We start from the raw sequence: 21,401 nt of genomic DNA, 5'->3' as shown, positions 1-21,401 counted from the left end.
AATAATTGTAGTCTGTTTTATAGTTTTGACTTGTTGCAGAAGTACAAGTGTTAATTTTGGTTACCAGTAAGCAGTGAGAGCGTGACAGTGAGCCAGGACCCTGAAACTGAACCATCATTCATTTTATTATTTACTCATGTGTTTTCCTACAAGTCAAAATATCTGTCTTTATACCATGCTTCTGAATATAGATTATTTATCTTTGCCCGTAAATTTACAAATCAATTAAACTTTCTGGAGTAAAAAAACAAAACAAAAGAAATGTAGTAATTAGTTCAGCCACTGATGAGATTGGAATTACATTACACTCAGAAATAACCCCCACTGAAGTTGCAAATAGTGGGTTCTGTGGATTTTATTTATTTATTGTTAGGGGGTAACAGAGGGGGCATTGTTTTAAAAAGATGTTTTTTATGTCATTTTTTAAAAATGTTGTCAGAAATATGGCTTGATATCATTTAATTTTAGTCCAGTTCGTATTTTGTAATTTAGCTGAAACAAAGACGGTCTGTATAATTAAACACAGACAAGCACTTGGATACGGAAAAAAGAACAGAAAGAAAAACTGAAAATTATTCTCTAAATCCCCTAGGACAATCTGGCCGGCACTATGAGCTCTCTTGTGGTCAAAAGTTGCTTATCTTGAGGGAGATTGTACAAAATTACAAAATCAGAAATTAAATTTATAAATAAATGCAACATATAAAATCATGAAGCATTTACTTGTCCCTTGCATGGGGACATGTACCAGAGTCAAATTCCTGGTGTGTCCGACACACCTGGCTAATAAAGCCGATTCTGATTCTGATTTTAGGCATCTAGGCTATCGGATAAAGAAACACAGGAGCATTTTAAACTATAAAAATGAAGTTGGGTGCTACTATAGAAATCCTAGCTTACAAAAATATGCATAAATCAAAATAAATGTGGGGTTCTATCATTTGACAAATCCAGAACAATTGGGAAAGACTGGCTCTATACACAGCTTTCTTGGTCGACTGTGTCGGCTGACCGCAACGTCATCACGCAATCGAAGACCGTGCGTCTAACACAGGAAGTTGAATTATCAGCTGATCCTGCTGGCTGTTGTTAATGTTGTACAGACATCGTGTTGCTCTTACCAGCTTCAGACATTGAAGACATTAACCTGACAAAGGGACACGGTGGGCATTTACCGGCTAATGAGCTTATGAGCAACAAGGGAAGCGTCTAAAAACGACGACTGAATTTGCGCACTAGCGGCAGAAGAGCTAGCTCCAAAGCTTGAACCTTGGGTGGGAGGAAGAAAGAAAAGCAGCAAAGACAACCGACGGCTTGGGGTGCTTTCTTTGTTTATGGAGTGAAAGTCTGAACCACAATATTAATTTTCTTTCTCTTGATTTTTTTAATTTCAAATACTTTATTTATATTTATACTTTATTAGCATTATGCATAGGACAGGTAGATCTTCAGCTAACGTTAGCTCATAGCGCAAAGAAACAGTCTTGTTTTCAAGCTTCGAGTCTTTCGTAACCGCCCGACAGTGACAAATAACGATAGCTAACAGTCAGGTTTGGACAAATTGTTTTCGTGCCTCTGTGTTTTTTGGCTGTTTACCAGAGAACCAGGGGCTCTGTTGGTCTTCTGGAGACGCAGGACACAGCACTGCCAACCCATTGATGTTCAGTCGTTAATTGAAGTCTGTTGGAGACGTTTGTGCGTTTTGCGCATTTTTCTCCTTTCTACTAGTTTATTCCTTACTCTGAAGTGAGTGGAATTAGGTTTGTTTTTTTTATCCATATTTTTAAACCACACAGGCAAATGATAGGTTAGCTGACAGCTGGCCTTCTACGTTTTAGATTTGCTGGCAGGTTGCGTAATTTGTTTGTGTGCACACTGTCAGTATTTTCTGGGTAACTTGTTATACTTATTTAAAAACATATGCATCTTAGTAAGCATTAGGTGTTCGGCTTTAGGTGGCGTTGTGGAGATCATTCTACATATTTAACACATTGGATCATTATTCTTTAGTACCTTTTTAATGTCAGGAACATATGGCATGATATACATTGGGTTCTTTTTACTATAACCCTTAGAATGAGTAGCTATTCGATGCTAACACTCATGAATTTCTTAGCTTTAAAAAAATAGGTAGAGCTATGAAAATTAGCAGCATCTGAAGCTATTCTGAGACAGTACTGTGATCAGGGAGAGACGGGTGGAGATAAAGGGTCCCTCTGAGGGTCCCATTGTGTCTTGAGGTGAGCTGCCCTCCACTACTTGCCAATGCTGGATCTGGAGGTGGTGCCTGAGAGATCACTAGGAAATGAGCAATGGGAATTTGCCTTAGGTAGGTGTTAGAACAACATTTAACATTTCTGAAAGCATAACTCACACATACAAAATAGAACAATGAGACTTTACTATGATTTCCTTGGCCTTTCATGTTGCTTTTACTGTTGCTTCTACTCATTTGACTGTGTGTTTACATGTCTGTCTTCAGGGATGCCATTGGCCCAGGCCATCTCTATTTTACAGAAACACTGCCGCATCATCAAAAATGTTCAGGTGCTGTACAGTGAACAGGTAGGATGACGAAATGTCTTTATTATTCTTGCAAAAATGGTTTCTCACAAAAATGGTAATTAGCTTGTACAAGGGACTCCTGGGCAGCAGTACAGTCCTGGGCCTGAGTGATTACAGTAGTTTTACAACCCAAAATATTTGAATTTTTACAGTATTTTTAGTGAAATTATATCAATATTGGCATATGTGCATGTTAGCTGATAACTAACGAGGAAGGCCAAACAAATATATTTGTGACAAATTAAAGGAAAAGTCACAAAGTGGAAAAACATAGATTTTTTTTTTTTGTAAATTGTTTTCTGAACATCTTTATCATTCCTCTCTTGGAAGCAAGACGCATCATTCTTCTAGAACATATTCCTTCAGGATGTTCAGCACAGTTTTTTCTAATCATTAGCTCATTCAGTAACCTAGAGCTGCAATGATTAGTCAGTTGCCTGGCAACTATTTTGAAGTAAAAACCACCAATATTTTTCAGTTCCACCTTTTTTAATATGAGTTAATGTTTTTCTTTGTCACTTATGATAATAAATTGAATACATATGGATTTGTTGGTTGGACAAAATAAACAATTTCTAGACACCATGTTTGACTGTGGAAAGTCAAAATGGACTTTACCTAATTTTTGACATTATGTGAATAATAAGATAAATAATCAGGAGGTTAAACAGTGACAGTTGTGTTTTTGTTTATTAGTTTTTTCTTTACTTTGTAACCCATTTGTATGTTAGGGGTAATTTGTCCACCAAACAGCACTTGGAAGTTAGTTTCATCCATAAAATCTTCAGAATAATGTATGTCTTGGTCATAATTTAAAAATATTAAGGGACATGTATCAAAAATTGGGTGTATGTGAGAAGGATATAGACTTGTTATTGATATTGTTTAAAAAATTGGATCAAATATCAGTCTTAAAAATCTAATATCAGTAAATCTACATTTAAATTACCAGCTTGTACAAGTCAGTCAGGAAGGTTATTATTGAGATGCTAAAGCTTGGATTTAAGAATAATCCAAGGGCAACTGGAAGGAGTCCATTTGTTCTCCATTTAAAATATGTATTTGATATATGTTGTATAATGTTATTGTGTCTCCCATTTCCCTTAAGTCGTTTTTAGTACCCACTGATTCTGATTTTGCCTATCTGCTTGCCAGCACTGCTAATTAGTTTATCTCCCCATTCAGATGCCACTCAGCCATGACCTCATACTGAACTTGACTCAGGATGGGATTAAACTGCTGTTCGATGCCACAAATCAGAGACTCAAGGTGAAAATTGTTGATTTTAGCAAAAGGGAGGGGGTGTAATTGGTGGGTAATGTGAAAGGAAAACTGTCAGCCACAGAGGGAACCAGACCCAGTGGTGTGTGGGCAATGAGACTTCAGCTCAAGGAGATTTTAGAAAGCTGCTCATTGAGAGAGACTCTGAGTGTGTTTCCGGTGCCGAAAGGTTTGTAAAGAGATTGCCCAATATTATGCAGGGATTTTAACAGAAATTGAAATTAATTTGGACTTGCACACCAGATGTTAATAAAACAGGGCCATATTAGTAGCAGCAACTTACACCCGTTGCTTAATTTAGCTCCCTTTTCTAGATAATTAACAAAGCTATGACACTTTCATCATTTGTTTTGTGCCCTAAGTTTTTCCATATTTCTGGGTGACAGGTGATCGAAGTGTATGATCTGAGCAAAGTCAAGTTGAAATACTGGTGAGTAGGAATATAATACCAAAATTAACATACAAGATACACACATTTGTTGACATTGTTGTACTGTATGTTGCATGGGTTTTGCCTGCAGTGACAAAGTATTCAGAGCCCTTGACTTCCTGCACATTTTGTTGTGCTCCTAAATTGTAAATGGATAAAACTGCCATAATGCCAGCCAAGTTACACTCAGTAACTCATAATGACAAAGTAAAAACATGTTTTTAGAAACTTTTAATTTGAAAAATTTTGATTTCTGGAGCTCTGTTACAGTGACTGCTGGGTTTTTGGGCACCTGACAAAGCCTGAGAAATGGTTTTATACCCTGGTCCTGATCTACATCTAGCTCAGAGGTCTACAGAGATTTCGTCGTGGCGTGGTTTTGTCCTGCATTGTGGAACTGTGGGACCTTGTCCAGTCAGTTCAGTTGCCACAGGTGGATTCTAATCATGTTCTAGACATGATCAAGGATAACTGGAGTGCAACAGAAAAGGGTCTGAATACTTTTGTAAATTAAGATTTTTCACGTTGATATTTTTTAAATACATTTGGAAGAACTGAATAAAAACATATTTCACTTTGTTGTTATTGGCTATCTATTGTAGGCTGATGGGCAAAATTGCTATTTAATCCATTAACAATAAAATCTGTTTAACCTAAAGGGCTCTGAACACTTTCCGAAGCTACTGTACATAATGGTCATAATTATTGTACATGTTAATTTTAACACTATATGTTTCAGTGGAGTCCATTTCAACTCTCAGGCCATTGCCCCCACAATAGAGCAAATAGACCAGTCGTTTGGAGCTACACACCCTGGAGGTATTTTACAAAGCAACAACACACATTTCTCATTAAAACGCGATACATTAGAAAACACAGATAATATAAACACAGACACATGCTCCTCAGATACTGTAGAACCTGGGCCTGTATTTGCACTAGATATAGTTGCAGTCAAAATTATTCAGCCCCCAATTAACAAATTAAACAAGAACTGAAATAGCTCAACACAACTAATGTAACAAGTGGTTTCTCCAAATTCAACACAAAATGCAGCTTTTAACAATTTCTGCAGTCTCAATTATTCAGCCCCTTCATGGCAAGTGCCTTTAGTACTTAGTAGAGCACCCTTTCGCTGTCATGACTTGGTGCAAACATGATGCATGGCCAGACACCAGCTTCTGGCAGCATTCCTGTGGAATCTTAGCCCATTCCTCATGGGCAATGGCCTTAAGGTCACCAATATTCTTGGGTTTGCATGTTGCAACCACCTTCTTCAAATCCCACCAGAGCTTTTCTATGGGGTTCAAGTCACGTGACTGTGACAGCCACTCTAGAATCTTCCACTACCTCTTCTGCAACCAAGCCCTGGTGGACTTTGAGGTATGCTTGGGATCATTGTCCTTTTGGAAGGACCAGTGATGCTCAAGCTTGAGCTTCTTCACAGATGGCATGATGTTTTCTCCTAGGATTTCCTGATACATGAATGAATCCATCTTGCCTTCCACACGCTGCAGGTTCCCAGTGCCAGAGGAAGCAAAGCAGCTCCAGAGCATCACTGAGTCACTGTAGGCAGGGTGTTCTTTTCAGCGTATGCTTCATTCTTCTCCTCCAGACGTGCTGCTGATCCATAGGCCTGAAAAGTTCCAGTTTTGTTTCATCGCTCCATGGAACAGAATTGCCCAACATCTGTGGCTTATTGATATGATTTTGAGAATATTGGAGCTAACTTTTCCTGTACTTTTGGGTCAGTAGCAGTGTATGTTTTGCCATGGAAACCTTGAGTATTTAGTATGCGCGCTACTGCTCAAACTGAAACATCAGTGCCTGTTGCCACCAAGTCTGCAGGTCTTTTGCAGTCACTCAATGGTTTTACTCCACCTGCCTCCTCAGACGTCTGGTTGCAGCCGTTGATAGCTTAGTAGCTATTCAGTAGCTTCGCTATCTTTTTGTATCCTTTTCCTTGTTTGTGAAAGGCAATGATCGCTTAACTTTTTTTTTTTTTTTTTTGACAATTCTTTTGACTTAGCCATGTTTCTAACATGCAATCAAACATGACACTCAGCAAACTCTAGCCAGTTCAAGTATTTGATGTCTCAAGCACACCTGGTGCTTGAGACTAATGAAGCCCTTGATTAGTTAAATCAGGTGTGCTTAAGGCAACACCTGATTTGCAAATGTGTGTTCTTACGAGGGATTCTACTCAGGAGGGCTGAGTAATGTTAAGACTGCAGAAATCATTAGAAGTTGCATTTTGGAGAAACCATTTGTTACATTAGTTGTGTTAAGCAATTTCAGTTCTTATGATTTGTTCATTGCAAACAGCTGAAAGCTTGTAAATTTAGCCATTACACCTAATTTGCAACAGGGGGTGAATAATTTTGACTGCAGCTGTACACCTGATCTAACGTATCACTTTTCCTCTCTGACTTTCCAGTTTACAATGCTGTGGAGCAGTTGTTCCATCTCAACTTTCGAGGCCTGTCTTTCTCTTTCCAACTGGACTCATGGAATGAAGCTCCAAAGTATGAGGTGAGCATGATATGATCAGTTTGCTTGTCATCTTCTTAAAGAAGAGCTGAGTGGTTCATTCTTCAGGTCCTTGGGGAATCAGGGCAGCATTGTGATTTTATGTGTTTACCCTTCACATTGACAGTCTCAGGTCAAGCCCTGTGTTTGTCTCATTGGTGTTGGATCCAAAATGTGTAGAGGTGTGATCATTATCACACCCAAGAATACAAAACCTTTGTGGCAGATTTTCTATAATAAGATGCACAGAGTACAAGTTCCACACTTGAGCTGTCAAAGGCTCATTGCAGTATAATGTAAGCAGTAAAAATCTAACTGTGGTAGGGAGCTCAGGGACTTGGGTTGTCTCCGAGACAGCACAGACCCCCAGCAGCAACAGTTCAGATTTTTAAGGTGATAGATTCTAACTCTGCAAACTGCTTGTTTACATTTACTCTGTGGATACAAAAGTGTTTTGTTTTTGCCTCTGGCTTTGGTTTTGAAAAGAGGACTTGTACCATTAGTGAAAAGCTCTGCTGTGAATGTACAACTCATCTAATGTCATCTTTCACATGTTTAGTTTACCTCAGCTGACTTCATATCCAACTCTGTTTCTTTTCTGCTTATTGCATCTTTTTATTTTGACCATTTAGTTCCTGGGTTTTTAATGCTCCAGTAAACTGTGTGATAATGTATAGACTGTTTACAGATCTGCCTCAAGCTGCATGTTGATGGTTCTGGGTGATAATCTGAAACAGCAGTTAGTGCTAGCTTGTTTCTGTAGTTATATGCATGTACAAGGAGTAGTTTCTGTTGATGATTGTAGTTATATTTTCATTCATTTATCAAAGTCTCAGTGCTCCGCTGTTGTCTGGGATTCTTTGTGAGCTGAGTGTTTTTAGGTTTAAATGACCTTAAGCTCCTGAAATTGTCACAGTGTTGCAAGTCAGAGTCTCTCTGTTGGTTACTGGGTTGCCGGTGTTTTGAAGAATACTTAAAACTGGAAGCAAACACCACTCTCTCTTTCCAACTTCAAGATCTCCTCCAGACGCATGTGAAGATTGACATATTTTATTAACTGTTCCTGTACTTGAAAGTGTCTTCCTGTAAAGCATTTTGTTTGTTTTTCGGTATCTTCATAAGATGTATGTTGATGTATATACCTGTCCCGTACTACTTCCAGTTGTTTTGCTTTGGCAGCCTAACTATGCCCTGGGTTTGGCCTCCCTGCAGATTCCACATGGGGCCATGGTCAAGAGGATGCACATCTACACTGGTAACAACCTGCAGGAAACAAGGTAACGTGCAGCAGGCATGTATGCAGATACATTCACTAGATGTCATACATCTACCATGGCTGCACAGTACTCTAATACTCTAATATAAATAAATAGAGAGAGAGAGAGGTTTCAATTATTATTTTCACATGGCCAAATCTCAATATTTGAGGTCCATATTTCACATATTAATATGACTTTGCTGAGTTTTGAGTCGTTTTGCAAAGGGTCGTTGAACAGAAACCGAAGCCAACTACACAACCTCAAATGAGGAAGTACGGTAATTGAGACACACTCTCTCTTCTGCCTGTCCTCAGAGCTCCGGCGATGCCATTAGCTTGTTTCCTTGGCAACATCTATGCAGAGTGCGTGGATGTCCTGAGAGATCAGACAGGGCCTCTGGGGCTCAGACTCCGACTCCTCACTGCAGGTAACCCGTCTGTCTGTGGTGGATGACTTGACAGCTAGTGTTGACTCTCTACCATAATGTTTACTATTGATGGAAGAAGCAGTAAATATAAGCCAAACATTTAAATTAATAATCATATATTTTTGATCATTTTGAATCTTTGTTGCATTATTAGCCATATTGATTGCACTAAATTTGGCTCCACTCCAAGGTAATAACAATAAATGTAACTTTTTAAAATTACACAACCCTAAATGGGACAAGCACGTACTTGGCAGCAGATGCCTGACTGTTTCCCTGACATCTGTCTTGGAGTTGAGTGATTTCCTTTCTTGTTGTTTTGTGTGTTAATGCAGCGTGTGGCCCTGGTGTGATGGCTGACACTAAGGTGAAGTCTCTAGAGAGGAGCATCTACTTTGGAGATTCTTGTCAGGACGTACTGGGTGCTCTGGGCTCTCCACATAAAGTCTTCTACAAGTCTGAGGACAAGGTGGGAACCCCTACTTCACATGTTTACTTGTTGTTGTTACTTGCAAGTTGTCTTATTGTGATCTACATCCTACCAGTCTCGCAGCTCAGTTTCCCCTGGGATCGTTATAGTTTCCTTTAACTCAAACTAATTGAATCAGTTCATTAATGACCTGCTACATTGTGCATCTTGGGTAAAACTATACATTTTTCTGATTTAAAAACTCTGCGTTACCATGTTTTCTTGTTTATTTTAGATGAAGATCCACTCTCCATCGCCTCACAAGCAGGTTCCTTCAAAATGTAATGACTACTTCTTCAACTATTTCACTCTTGGAGTGGTACGTAGGCTTGTTGATGTATGTGTTCATTTGTATACTTTTTGGTTTTAATGTTGTTGCATTTGTATGGTTCCTTTTTAAGAGACTTGTAAATCAGTTTAGAGTTACTGTACCTAGTACTTGTGTTATTTATGAATCCAAAGAGCAGCATGGGAAGTCTGAGGGAAGGAAGTGGGTTCACTTGAGCTTGGTATATGTACTTCATGTTTAATTCTGTGTACAGTGGGTTCGATTTTGGTCAGTTAGTGTACAATCTGTTTTCAGTCATATTGCACAGATATAGTCTCTCATTTGGTGCTTTCTGGGCCAAAGCTTTGTCTAATATGGATCTGTAGACTGTGTTTATGTCATCTGTATTTAGCCAGAGACCTTTTGGGTCACTGTCTGACCTGTTTGTTTGGACAGTCTGGGCTGGGAAAGTAAGCAAGATGAATTCCTCTGTCTCTCTGCAGCTGCTCTTTAGATGGGCTGAACATGAATCGCCAGTTCAGTATCTACATATGAATGGGTGTGGGTGGTGTAACACTGTCTCTGTCTGCATATACACTTACCGGCCACTTCAGTAGACGCAGCTGTACAATTGTGTGCACTTTAATGCAACACTTCTGCCTTAATAGCTGTGTTTTATGAAGTTCAAAATGTGTCAGTTTTTGGTGAAATTGTCATAAAAGTATAAACTTAACTATATGTTTATTACTGAAGTCATAGTTAAAGGTGGTGTTGTACTACACTACATTATATTCATCAAAAACAAACATTATGAGCTTCATAAACACAGATTTTAAGGCGGACATGTTACACTGAAGTACATACAATTGTACGGGTGTGACTGTTAAAGTGGCCAGACAGTGTACTTGCTCATTGTTTACAGCCATGGCCAAAAGGTTTGAGAATGACACAAATATTAATTTTCACAAAGTCTGCTGCCTCAGTTTGTATGATGCAGTTTGTATATACTCAAGAATGTTATGAAGAATGATCAGATGAATTGCAATTCAGTGCAAAGTCCCTCCGTGATGAAAATGAGCTTGATCCTAAAAAACCCATTTCCACTGCCCAAGAAAGTCCAGCAAGCACCAGGGCCATCTCCTAAAGTTGATTCAGCTGAGGGATCGGGGCACCACCAGTGCAGAGCTTGCTAAGGGATGGCAGCGTGCAGGTGTAAACGCATCTGCACACTTAGTGAGGCAAAGACTTTTGGAGGATGGCCTGGTGGCAAGAAGGGCAGCAAAGAAGCCACTTATCTCCAGGAAAAACATCAGGGACAGACTGATATTCTGCAAAGGGAACAGGGATTGGACTGCTGAGGACAGGGGCAAAGTCATTTTCTTTGATGAATCCCCTTTCCGATTGTTTGGGGTATCCAGAAGAAAGCTTGTCCAGAGGAAAAAAGGGTGAGTGCTACCATCAGTCCTGTGTCGTGCCAACAGTAAAGCATCCTGAGACCATTCATGTGTGGGGTTGCTTCTCATTCAAGGGAGTGGGCTTACTCACAATTTTGCCCAAGAGCACAGCCATGAATAAAGAATGGTACAAAAACATCCTCCAAGAGCAACTTCTCCCAACCATCCAAGAACAGTTTGGTGACGAACAATGCCTTTTCCAGCATGATGGAGCACCTTGCCATAAGGCAAGAGTGGTAACTAAGTGGCTTGGAGAACAAAACATCGAAATTTTGGGTCCGTGGCCTGGAAACTCCCCAGATCTTAATCCCATTGAGAACTTGTGGTCAAACCTGAAGAGGCGGGTGGACAAACAAAGCCCCACAAATTCTGACAAACTCCAAGTAATGATTATGCAACAATGGGCTGCCATCACTCAGGATGTGGCCCAGAAGTTGCCGGGGCGAATTGCAAAGGCCTTGAAACAGAAGGGTCAACACTGCAAATATTGCCTCTTTGCATAAACTTAATGTAATTGTCAATAAATGCCTTTGACACTTATGAAATGCTTATAATTCTACTTCAGTATACCATAGTAACATCTGACAAAAAGCTCTAAAAACACTGAGGCAGCAGACTTTATGAAAATTAATCATTTGTGTCATTCTCAAAACGTTTGGCCACGGCTGTACAGTAGATACTAAGCTGGTGTGGTCAAACAAAAGCATTCCTGATGGTAATGCTGTCTTATTTTCCAGGATATCCTTTTTGACTCGACAACTCACCTTGCTAAGAAATTTGTCCTCCACACCAACTACCCTGGACATTACAACTTCAACATGTACGTACTTTGCTGTCTGGTCAACTTGTTTCCATCTGTCATTCTTTCTTCATGATTCTTGTACTCTGATTTCTCTTCCTGTTTGTCTTTGTCCTTCGTAGTTGATCATTCGGCATCTGATATTATGTTATACGTTCGGCCTTATCACTCCATTTCCATTTCACCACTGTACTGTCTGGTTTTAGTTTAAATTTCTATGCTTTTGTCTGTGTTCTCTCTCTCTCTCATCACAGATATCATAGATGTGACTTTAAGATTCCTTTCGTCATTAAGAAAGGTGAGTTTTCAGTCAACCATCTGCTAGTTTCAGCATAAATCCTGTGCTTTTTTTTCTCTTTTAAATCCTGCTGTCAATTAATGTCATTTTTGTCACTTTACACATTAGATGGAGCTGATTCTCAGACCGAGGACTGTGTGTTAACCACCTACAGCAAGGTCAGTTACAGGCGGAGTTCAAAGAAACTGTTCACTGTAACTAGAGGTCAAGTACTTTGTGGTAAATTTGCAAGATGGTGCTGTGGTAGGGCTGTAATGAACTGGCATGGTCTTGTGGCTTGAGTTCAGTTTTTTGATTTAGGACTCTATACCTCTTTGTTGGGAATTAAAGAACTGTGCCCTTTCATTTGGTTTTCTTTGGCTCCTAAAACCTGGTCTCTGCATCACCAGTAAACCTGTTTTTACCATATTTTGCCATTAGAAACAGTAGTAGCAGTTTCTTACTTTATAAATTTATCACCTGCATGCAACCACAGACTTGTTGTTCCTCTATCAGCCTTTTGGCCTAGTGACCTTGTGAAATCAGTGTTTGCAGTGGACAAACAAATCTTTTTATTGACCGGTTTATCTCTCTTAACTTTCTCTGTCAGTGGGATCAGATTCAAGAACTGCTGGGTCACCCTATGGAGAAGCCTGTAGTCCTCCACAGGTAAAGTTGCAATGCCCTTGCATATTCACAGATATTGTGATGCGGATCACATTGCTACACAGGATCATCTATCATAATCTATTGGTTTCCAAATACAGTATTTGAACTGCAAGGTCTTTAGAGGAGAAGTAAACATGTCAGACCTCATCCCAGTAACTGTCTTTCTGACATTATCAGGTGTTTTGTGTTTGACAGGTCCTCATCAGCCAACAACACCAACCCCTTCGGCTCCACCTTCTGCTTCGGACTACAGAGGATGATATTCGAGGTCAGAACACTTTGTATCTCTGTAGCTTTAGCTGAGACTAGAGTGTTTACAGTGTCTATAAAAGTATAGATGGTATACTGTACAGTACACATGTTGCACAGATTGTCCTGTTCCGGTTGTCTGCTTGTTATCATGCACCTGTGTAATCCATTTGTGCTAATAATTCAATTTTCTTCCTCAGGTAATGCAGAATAACCACATAGCAGCAGTGACCCTCTATGGGGCTTCACGGACCACCAGTCACGCCCGGCCTGAGTCCAGTAGTAGCTCCCACTGAGCAAGTAACCAGAACCGCATCCCATTCTGGCTTCTCCTGAATCTAGACCTCGACTTACTGAACTTCTAACCCAGAGCCAGATTCTTAAACAAGCAGACCTAACCCAGAACAGCAAAGTTATTCATGCCCAACTTAGATTTTACACGTTGAAAAGAATCGCAGCAAGAACCCTAGATAACCCAGAAACAAATCAGACCTGGCATTAATAAAAGATGTACTCTTCCATACAGACACAACAACCTAGACTGTCCCAGGACTCTGACCGGGATTTAGTGACATGGCCATACTGAGCTCTGGAATGAAACCAGCCAAGCTGCTTCTTGCTCGTGTGGGAATATCACAGCATTGAAGAAGTCTGCGTTCTGGCAGAGCTCAACATTTTCCTGTTGATGTCCATATGACTGCATTTGCCCAGGCTCGAAGTAGAAGAGTCTGTCCACACTGTATTATGGATGCCATGGTTCCACCTGTAAGATATAACGGCATCCTGTAAGTGACAGACAACAGCCTGTGTTACACTGAGACGATTAGCATTTAAATGTCATCTGCAGCAAATCTCCGGTGTTTCAAAGGTAGAGTTCAGTAGTTGAAATTACAAACTGGCTTGATCTGCTGGAAGCACATCAACCAGTACCACCTGTCTTCCTTTACAACCAGACCCAGCAAGCCCCGTCAAACCGCAAGAACCAAACCAGCCCAGCTTAAACTAGAGCCATCAGAGCCAAAAACACAGGAAGTTGCAGAGGACTGTAGTCTAAACCCAGAGAAGAACCAAACACACTCAGGGTTTGAAGAGAGATGAGGCCCAGAACAAACCCGCCTAATGACCGTGCCAGCCCAACCAGATGTGAAGTTTCCTAAAGCAAGCATCCAGTCCAAACGTCTGATTTCGTCTCCCTCAATTACTGTCTTCATCTTCCTACTCACCTTTATTCATTGGTGGCCACACAAGCACACAACAGCAGTAAACTCTGTTGATCCATTGCAGTTGTTTGCAGCTCTGGATGTTTGTCTTCTTCATGCACAAACACAGTCGCATAAAAGAGTATGCAGATTTTTTAATTGACATTTCAACAGACTTTAATTCAAGCACACACAGCATTTCGGTCCTTTCATTAGCACAGTACGCTGTCATGTATTTCTGCTACACAAGAGCAGGTTGATCTCTTCCGCTTTTTAAGCGTGGTACAAACATGGAGACGTGCAGGCATGACACAAAGATTTGCATAAACTTGGCAGAAGTCTTTGAATCTGAGGAGACTAAATACAAGCACAAACTGGCAACCTGTTGTATTATTTGGTCCTGCATGTTGCGGTAGGCTTAGGCACAGCATTTCTTTAGTTACCGCTGCCCTGTTTCACTTGTTCACACATGACCTTTTTCATAGTTCTGTTGTTAAAATCCGTTAACATTTGCACTAATACACACCATTTTATTTGATTGGTTTGAGTATGCCCTGTCCTGTTTGATGGCCTTGTAAAGAAACTTGGAAAGATAGTGGTGTGTGTGTGCGTGAGAGAGAGAGAGAGCGATTGTGTTTTATCCATCTGTCTAGACGGAGGAGAGCTCTTCCTATGATGCATGGCATTTGTTACAATCTGTCCTCTGTGCTTTTACTCCACAACAGTTGAATGGTTTGCAGGTCCTCCCTCAGCAGCGTCTGTATTTATTCCTTTGTTGAGTTGCCAAATGCTAGAGCCAAAGATGTTTCAGGATGGTTTCATTTGATCTGACGTTGTAATCTCTCATCTCATTCCTATGGACAGTGTCGAGCTTGGCCCGTCTTCTTTCTATTGCATCTTTTTGTTTCGAACTTGTGCATCAAAGTCACTGCTGTGGTAAAGCCTCTAAATGTAGTTATTTGTCTCTGTAACTGCTGACACTAATTACATGAGACATGAATAGCTGGCTTTGAAACCTGTCTACCATCTGGATTTGGTTGCAGCGAGAGACGCATTAACAATAGAAAGTAATGACACAACTAGTATAGAGTTGTACAGCGGTTATTGTTTTCAACAGCTGCAGTTTAAAGAATTACTGTTATTTCTGTATGGATTCACCACATTTGAACCCATCGGAAATGGGAAAGAACATCAGCATTAACATCTGACTGCAGTTTGCATATCCCTCCCAATGTATACACGTCATTTTTTTCACTACAAGTATTTGAATAAACTATGTATTCATTTCAGTACACGTTCTCATGTATTGTCCCTTGATACAAATCTTAGTTTTTTTTTCTTTATTTTCATTGTTGCTGAATTTATGATTGTCCCATTAACATTGAAGTCAGGGCCCTGATACATGACATAATGCTGAGCAGAGATTGATTTGTGCTTGTGTGGAGTTAGAAGCAGCACATTAGTTTGGCTGTGAACGGGTAGCTCAATAACTGAGTAGTTTTTTTTTTTTAGGAATATCAGTCATAACATGACCATAGGTCATGAGCTTTGGGTCATGACCGAAAGGGCAAGATCTCGGATACAGGCGGCCAAAATGAGCTTTCTCCGCAGGGCGGCCGGGCGCACCCTTAGAGATAGGGTGAGGAGCTCGGTCACCCGGGAGGAGCTCAGAGTAGAACCGCTGCTCCTCCACATCGAGAGGAGCCAGCTGAGGTGGCTCGGGCATCTGTTTCGGATGCCTCCTGGGCGCCTTCCTAGGGAGGTGTTCCAGGCATGTCCCACCGGGAGGAGGCCCCGGGGAAGACCCAGGACACGCTGGAGGGACTATGTCTCTCGGCTGGCCTGGGAACGCCTTGGCATTCCCCCGGAGGAGCTGGAGGAAGTGTCTGGAGAGAGGGAAGTCTGGGCATCTTTGCTTAGACTGCTGCCCCCGTGACCCGGTTCCGGATAAGCGGAGGAAAATGGATGGATGGATGGACAGTCTTAACATTAAAAGCTTTTTAATGCAGTATCTCATTTTGTATGTTTTCATTACTATTCTGTGCATGTTCCTCAACAAAGCCAGCTGACTACAGTAAATTATTTAATGTTTATCATTAAACCAGATCACAATATGTTTGTCAGTGCGGCTGCTCACAAGCTAAAGTAGAACATGTCAAATGTATTTTACAGCAGTGTTTCAGTAAACAAACTAGTTTAAAAAAAAAAAAACCTTTTCATTGTAATAGTAGAATAAGGATTTCTTTCTTCTTGTGTGTCTAATTCCCAATCAAAAGTAAGCTTAGTTTTAACGGTTTGCTGATAGTAGCCTTTATTTATAGTACCTTGTTTTTGGCACAGCATGGCTCTGAACTGAAGGGTTGTTATACAACCAGTCTCCTGTGGTTTCTTACTGTATAAATGACCATGAGAAGACCGAGTTTGAGCAGTCGGTATGACTTTCTGTCCTGTGTTAACAATTATTTCTCAGATCACTTCCGAGAAGTACTTCTGTATTTGGGTCCTGATACTTTATGTAGTTGGTGTTCATATACAAATGTTGTAAATAGTTGTGTGCTCTTATTCTAGTGTTCTCTTATTTATATGCTAATGGCTTGGCACCGATACAGCTGACTCAGACACTGGCTGAGTACCCCCATATTTCCTCGATTCTGATCCTGAAATTCAAGAGAGAACATCTACTCACACACAGCTATTTTGTTTGCTTGAATTACAGAGTATTTGTACTGAAACATTTTCATGTGAAATGCTTAAAACTGCAAGAACACAATGTGTTGGGTGTCAGTACAAAGCCTTGCTTTGTCTTCACTTCACACTACACTTTCCTGATCATTCACAGGAAATGCAAAGATCCATTTACACAGGCAGGGAAAACTAATACTTGATCACATATGGACTAGAAGAGCTGGTTTTTGGACAGAATCAGATTTGGAGTCTAGTTTTGTCATATTGCTAGAGTTCACGTGTTTGTGTAGAAAAATCGCTTTGGCTGCAGCTTTCTTTGAGCCAGGGCTCCCTCTGTAATGTGGTGACGTGGTTTCTGGATTAAGGAGAGATGAATGTTTCACAGCTTTTGTTTTGTTTTGTTTTTGTTTTTTATTAAACGGGGATCTCCAAAGCTAGATAATGAATTTCATTTGAATTCCAGCAAATAAAGCTGACTTTGCTGTCAGGTTCAAGAAGTGTAAGAATGATGGTCCAGCAACATCTCATAAACTCAAACGCACTGTGCTTTACTCCTGGTTTATCCACATCTCAAGCTGAGTAGATGTAATATAATTGTCATGAAAGTTATACTCAAGTATTTTACTATCACTTGCTTTTGTGCGAGTAAATACAAGAAAAAGTAAAAACACCAAACTGTTGAACATTGTGCCTCATCTCCCACTGAGCCTGTCTTTGACTTCTCTCTCTGTAAAAAGGAATCTCCTTGGACTTGAGAATGCATTTGAACTGCATTATTGTACAGTATGTATGTGTGCGTGTCACTGAGCATTAGCAACAAGCTAGCATGGCATTATGGCCGTCTGAAGATATTTTCAAGTACGCCAAACCCTTAAAATCTCATCATATACCTACTGTTACTATATGTATTATTTCCAGTGAGATTCTACCAGGAAAAAAAAAACCTAGTAAGAAGCTTCTGTGGGCAAACACATGCTAAATAATTTCAGGGAAACTGCGCCCAACACAAACATTAGATTAAAAGAAAAGATTTGTCTTACTGACCAGGTTTTGGTAAGCCCAGTCCAGCGCCATTGATGTTGTGGGATTGTCACTGAGGGAGACAGAGAGGAGCCGTTGGGTGCTGGGTAGTTAATCTCACCCAAACTCAGGTGGACATATCACATCCTTGTTTTTCAATTTATTTTTTTTTTAATATGAAAATTTCAAATGTGTTTGACAGTTTGAAGGTTTGCGTGGCTTTTCAGTTTCACTAGTTTTCTTATGTCATTGAATGAAGGAATGAATGATTGCTGTAATTTATAATGAACAGCTTCAGTTCAGTGTAACGATAATTTCATATTAGCCCTTTGTATTGTCTGTTCTTGGTATAATGTTCTGTTGCCCATCGCCCTCAGTCTATTCTCTTCAGAATTTTTTTTTTTTTTTTTTTGGTGAACTCCTTTTAGGCCCATTTCTGGAAATGGGTCAGTTAATTAAAACATGTGAAATTCATTGGAATGTGGCATTTTATATTTTGAATACTATAAACATTGTGTATGAAGAAATATGTAAATTTATTCAGCATGTCCACTGAAAAAGGCAATAATATGTTGTAGTGCAAAGCGAAGGATGAGGATGACAGAGATGACATTTGACAGTGTTTGATGGTTGGAGAGACAAGCTACTGCTGTGTGCTCTCTGACAACTGCAATGCAACATTTAGACTTTTATGAAATCAAATGCTCACTGTTCTTTGACATTAAAGTTCATTGTGTTTGCAACCAAGATATGAAAACATAATAAATGTGGATGTGAAAAAGATTTGGTTTTATTTCTCATTTTACACGAAATGCAAAATTGACTTTTGACATCAATGCTCTTTCTTCTAGCAAATCCTAAGGTGCTTTAAATTATTTTTTCACCATTAGGACACAGTCATTTTTTAAATTTGTCTTTTAAAAAGTGATCGCCTGGTTTGCTCAGGTTTGTAGGCATAACACAAAATCACAGCCTGACGCTTGTTTGTCTATAACTGCCAACGTGCATGTAAATCAGCGATGGAGTTTGTGAACAGAATCACATTCATTAATTGTGTATGAGACTGTACCTCATTTATATGTGACATATTGCACATTCTTCTTTCAAGATTTAAGTAATTGTTTTAACCAACCAACAGCTCGATACCGATGCTGACCAGCTGTACTGTGCACCACTCTATGTGCAGGTTCAGGCTTCATCTAACGGTACAGTATCTCACTTTCACTGCTGCAGCAGTTCAGAAACTAACGTGCAAACACAAAAACACATCACAACAAAGCCCTTTGGATGATGTGTAACCCCCACTTCTGCAACCACAGTTGTGACATAGAAATGCTGCTCTAGGAATGTCTATCATGACAAAAATTTAAAAAAAGGGCACCAGCTGAAGTCCAGAGCACATGAGCTTGTTTAATATTCACACCAACAAACAAATAATGTGATCCATGTAGAGCTTGTTTTTTGTTGTTGGAATGCAGCTGATGAAAGTAAAGATGTAAATGGTTTTGTACTGTAATTAAAGTCAAAACTATTTCAGTTTGTTTACTGAACACTGCTGTAAAATACATTTGACATGTTGTACTTTAGCTTGTGAGCAGTAATAAGTGTTCACATGAGAGAACACAAACCTGGCTCCTCAACCTTAGGCTTCTCCACAAACATTCAGCAGAGTTTTTCCTTGTGTGTGTGTGTGTGTGTGTGTGTTGCAGTCCCAGTTGGTTCCCCCTGTGCAGCTGGTTTCCATTTAGGCATCATTTGTTGTTTCTCCAGGAAACACACAATGTCCATTTGTGCTTCTATCCAGCATTAGAAAAAGGGGAGCATCTCTGTTTGTAATTCACATCAGAACAAGAAAAGTCTGCTGCCTCTTCAGTCACTCAGCCATTTCTAGTAAAGTAGCGGAATACTGAATCGAATGAAAGTCAGAGTATTAACAGTGTTGTGCTCTGAGACACACAGGTTAATCCAGCTAACCAAATTTTATTAGTGTCTTTTAGAATTTTAGTATCTGTGTAAACAATTATAAAACAACACATTCTGAAGATTACACATTCCAAAGTCCAGAGAGATTCAACTCATCACAAGCGTCTTGACAAATCAAAATCTCACCTCACAGTTGTTGGCAAACACTGCACAAACAGACAGACTTTGATGGAAAAAGCTTAACTTCTCTTTGGGCTTCCTAACAGAAAAATCTATGGCATATTTGGACTTTTCATTTCCCCAGAGATGATCTGCCAGCCTGGATAAAAACTCATATGACTCAGCTGTGCTTCTGGACACAAACCTTTCAAATTGGCCACAGATACTGCGCTATGCCCATTTTGTACTCACTAGGGCTCTCGCAGATCCTATTCAGACTAATGTGTGACAAACACCTGCTTCTCGCTGTAGTCCATGTCCTCTTTTGTTATGTCTCTCACCTTCCCCCTCCATTTAAAGGACCAGGATGTCAGACTGGTCCTGTTTTGGCAACTCAGTGTGGGATCATGTAGGAGGTTCCACATAAGCCAGATCTGGGGAACACTAAGGCTGTGAACAACCATGAGTTCTCGGTAGAAACAGGGGTCAAACGTCTGAAGGTGTGGCGCTGCAGAAGGTCGGGGGATTCCAAATGTCCGAAAGCCCTGGTGCCGTGAAGGTTTGACGCTGATCAGCTGGAGGCACATTCCCAGAAAGACGTCATCAATGGGGAACAACTCCACCTTGGAGAGCAAAATACAATTACACTATATATCAAAGAACTGTAAAAACAGATATACCAAGTTTTTAAAACTTTCACAGTATGAAGTACCTGCTGACAGGCAGAGCTAAGCCTCCGAGCTGTATGTCCAGACATGACAAACCCTCCTCCGCCAGCATAATCAGGGTACAATTCCCCTCCGTACACTAACTTTGGCACATAGTACTTGGAACTGCGCCGGCGAATGGGTTTAGCATGGATAATAATATCACCAACAAACAGATCCTCCTCTGGCTTCTGAAACTGCAGCATCTCTAATATGTTTTCCACATTAACATACACATCAGTGTCACCTTTGAAGATAAACCTGCACAAGAAAAGGAAATAAAAGCATCAACGCTGAGTCACATTAGGCTAATAATCTGTTAAACTTTACCTTCTTATTGACACTCACTTGACGTCAGGACAGCTGCTGTTGACCCAATTCAGAAAATGTGTTTCCTTCAGCGTTAGATTAAAAAAGGTGTCTTCAAAGTCCCAGAGCAGGATATCCCTAAAAATCTGACTCTCGTAGGTCAAGAGCCGATCCCACAGAGGCAGAGCAGTCCTATTTCTGGGAACCCCCAGCAAGAAAACAGTGCGGATGGAGACGCCATTTTGGAAATGTCCCTCCTTACCCCATGTCCGACGTACCACCTAAAAGAATTAAGTGAAGAGAGAAACATTATTTTGTATTGAATAAAACCTGTATTAATTGAATTTGCACACTTGACATGTTAGCAAATAGTGTTTGCACATTAGACAGACACAGAGCAACATTAGCATTCATTTGAAGTTGTGCTTGTGAATCTCACTCCAGTATTTGATATTCTCCACAAACTCCTTAGCAAAAATGTCTGGCTCTTTAAATGGCTGTTAAAGGCCTAATTGTGTGTTGCTAGTTGTTAACTTTGTCTGTCTGCTTCTTTGTACTGAGCAGGTAGTGTACAATAGTTTTATGAGGCTGGAAACAACATAGAGTGAACCAAGACAGTAAAGTTGAGGGCCAGAAAACCAGGAAGAGCAGAGATGTGTCTGCAATTCAAGGAGTGAAAACTGTGGTCATGAGGACAAGATTTTTTAGACCAATCCAACAGCC

General features: G+C 40.1%; 2 protein-coding genes across 7 annotated transcripts in view; one reads left to right on the top strand and one right to left on the bottom strand.

Moving 5' to 3' along the window:
* The first annotated feature begins 1,050 nt into the window (after positions 1-1,050).
* Positions 1,051-13,602, top strand: phaf1 (phagosome assembly factor 1). 2 transcript variants are annotated; one of them, XM_020604393.1, is made up of 16 exons: positions 1,051-2,329; positions 2,483-2,565; positions 3,751-3,834; positions 4,233-4,276; positions 5,016-5,095; positions 6,714-6,808; positions 8,018-8,082; positions 8,379-8,491; positions 8,827-8,960; positions 9,196-9,279; positions 11,420-11,502; positions 11,736-11,779; positions 11,888-11,937; positions 12,369-12,427; positions 12,623-12,695; positions 12,877-13,602. In XM_020604393.1, exons 1-16 carry the CDS (start codon positions 2,266-2,268, stop codon positions 12,970-12,972), a joined length of 1,251 nt encoding a protein of 416 aa, XP_020460049.1. In that variant the 5' UTR covers positions 1,051-2,265; the 3' UTR covers positions 12,973-13,602. The 2 variants fall into 2 exon arrangements, with proteins under 2 accessions (XP_020460049.1, XP_020460048.1); XM_020604392.1 differs by having other exon boundaries at positions 7,985-8,082.
* Positions 13,603-18,965: 5,363 nt separating this feature from the next.
* The window catches only part of b3gnt9 (UDP-GlcNAc:betaGal beta-1,3-N-acetylglucosaminyltransferase 9), a 9,288-nt gene continuing 6,852 nt past the window's right edge, over positions 18,966-21,401 (bottom strand). For all 5 annotated transcript variants that reach the window (XM_020604254.1, XM_020604253.1, XM_020604255.1 and 2 more), the window contains 3 exons: positions 20,718-20,959; positions 20,375-20,630; positions 18,966-20,285 (listed from right to left, as the gene is read on the bottom strand). In XM_020604254.1, the coding sequence (XP_020459910.1) occupies positions 19,941-20,285; positions 20,375-20,630; positions 20,718-20,959 (843 nt within the window). In that variant the 3' untranslated portion in view covers positions 18,966-19,940. The remainder of the gene's footprint in view (positions 20,286-20,374; positions 20,631-20,717; positions 20,960-21,401) is intronic.

Source organism: Monopterus albus, unplaced genomic scaffold (genome assembly GCF_001952655.1).
Source record: "Monopterus albus unplaced genomic scaffold, M_albus_1.0 scaffold65.1, whole genome shotgun sequence".
In the NCBI taxonomy this organism is placed as follows: Eukaryota; Metazoa; Chordata; class Actinopteri; order Synbranchiformes; family Synbranchidae; genus Monopterus; species Monopterus albus.
The sequence above is the reverse complement of the archived record's forward strand: the minus strand, read 5'-3'. Positions and strand labels throughout refer to the sequence as shown.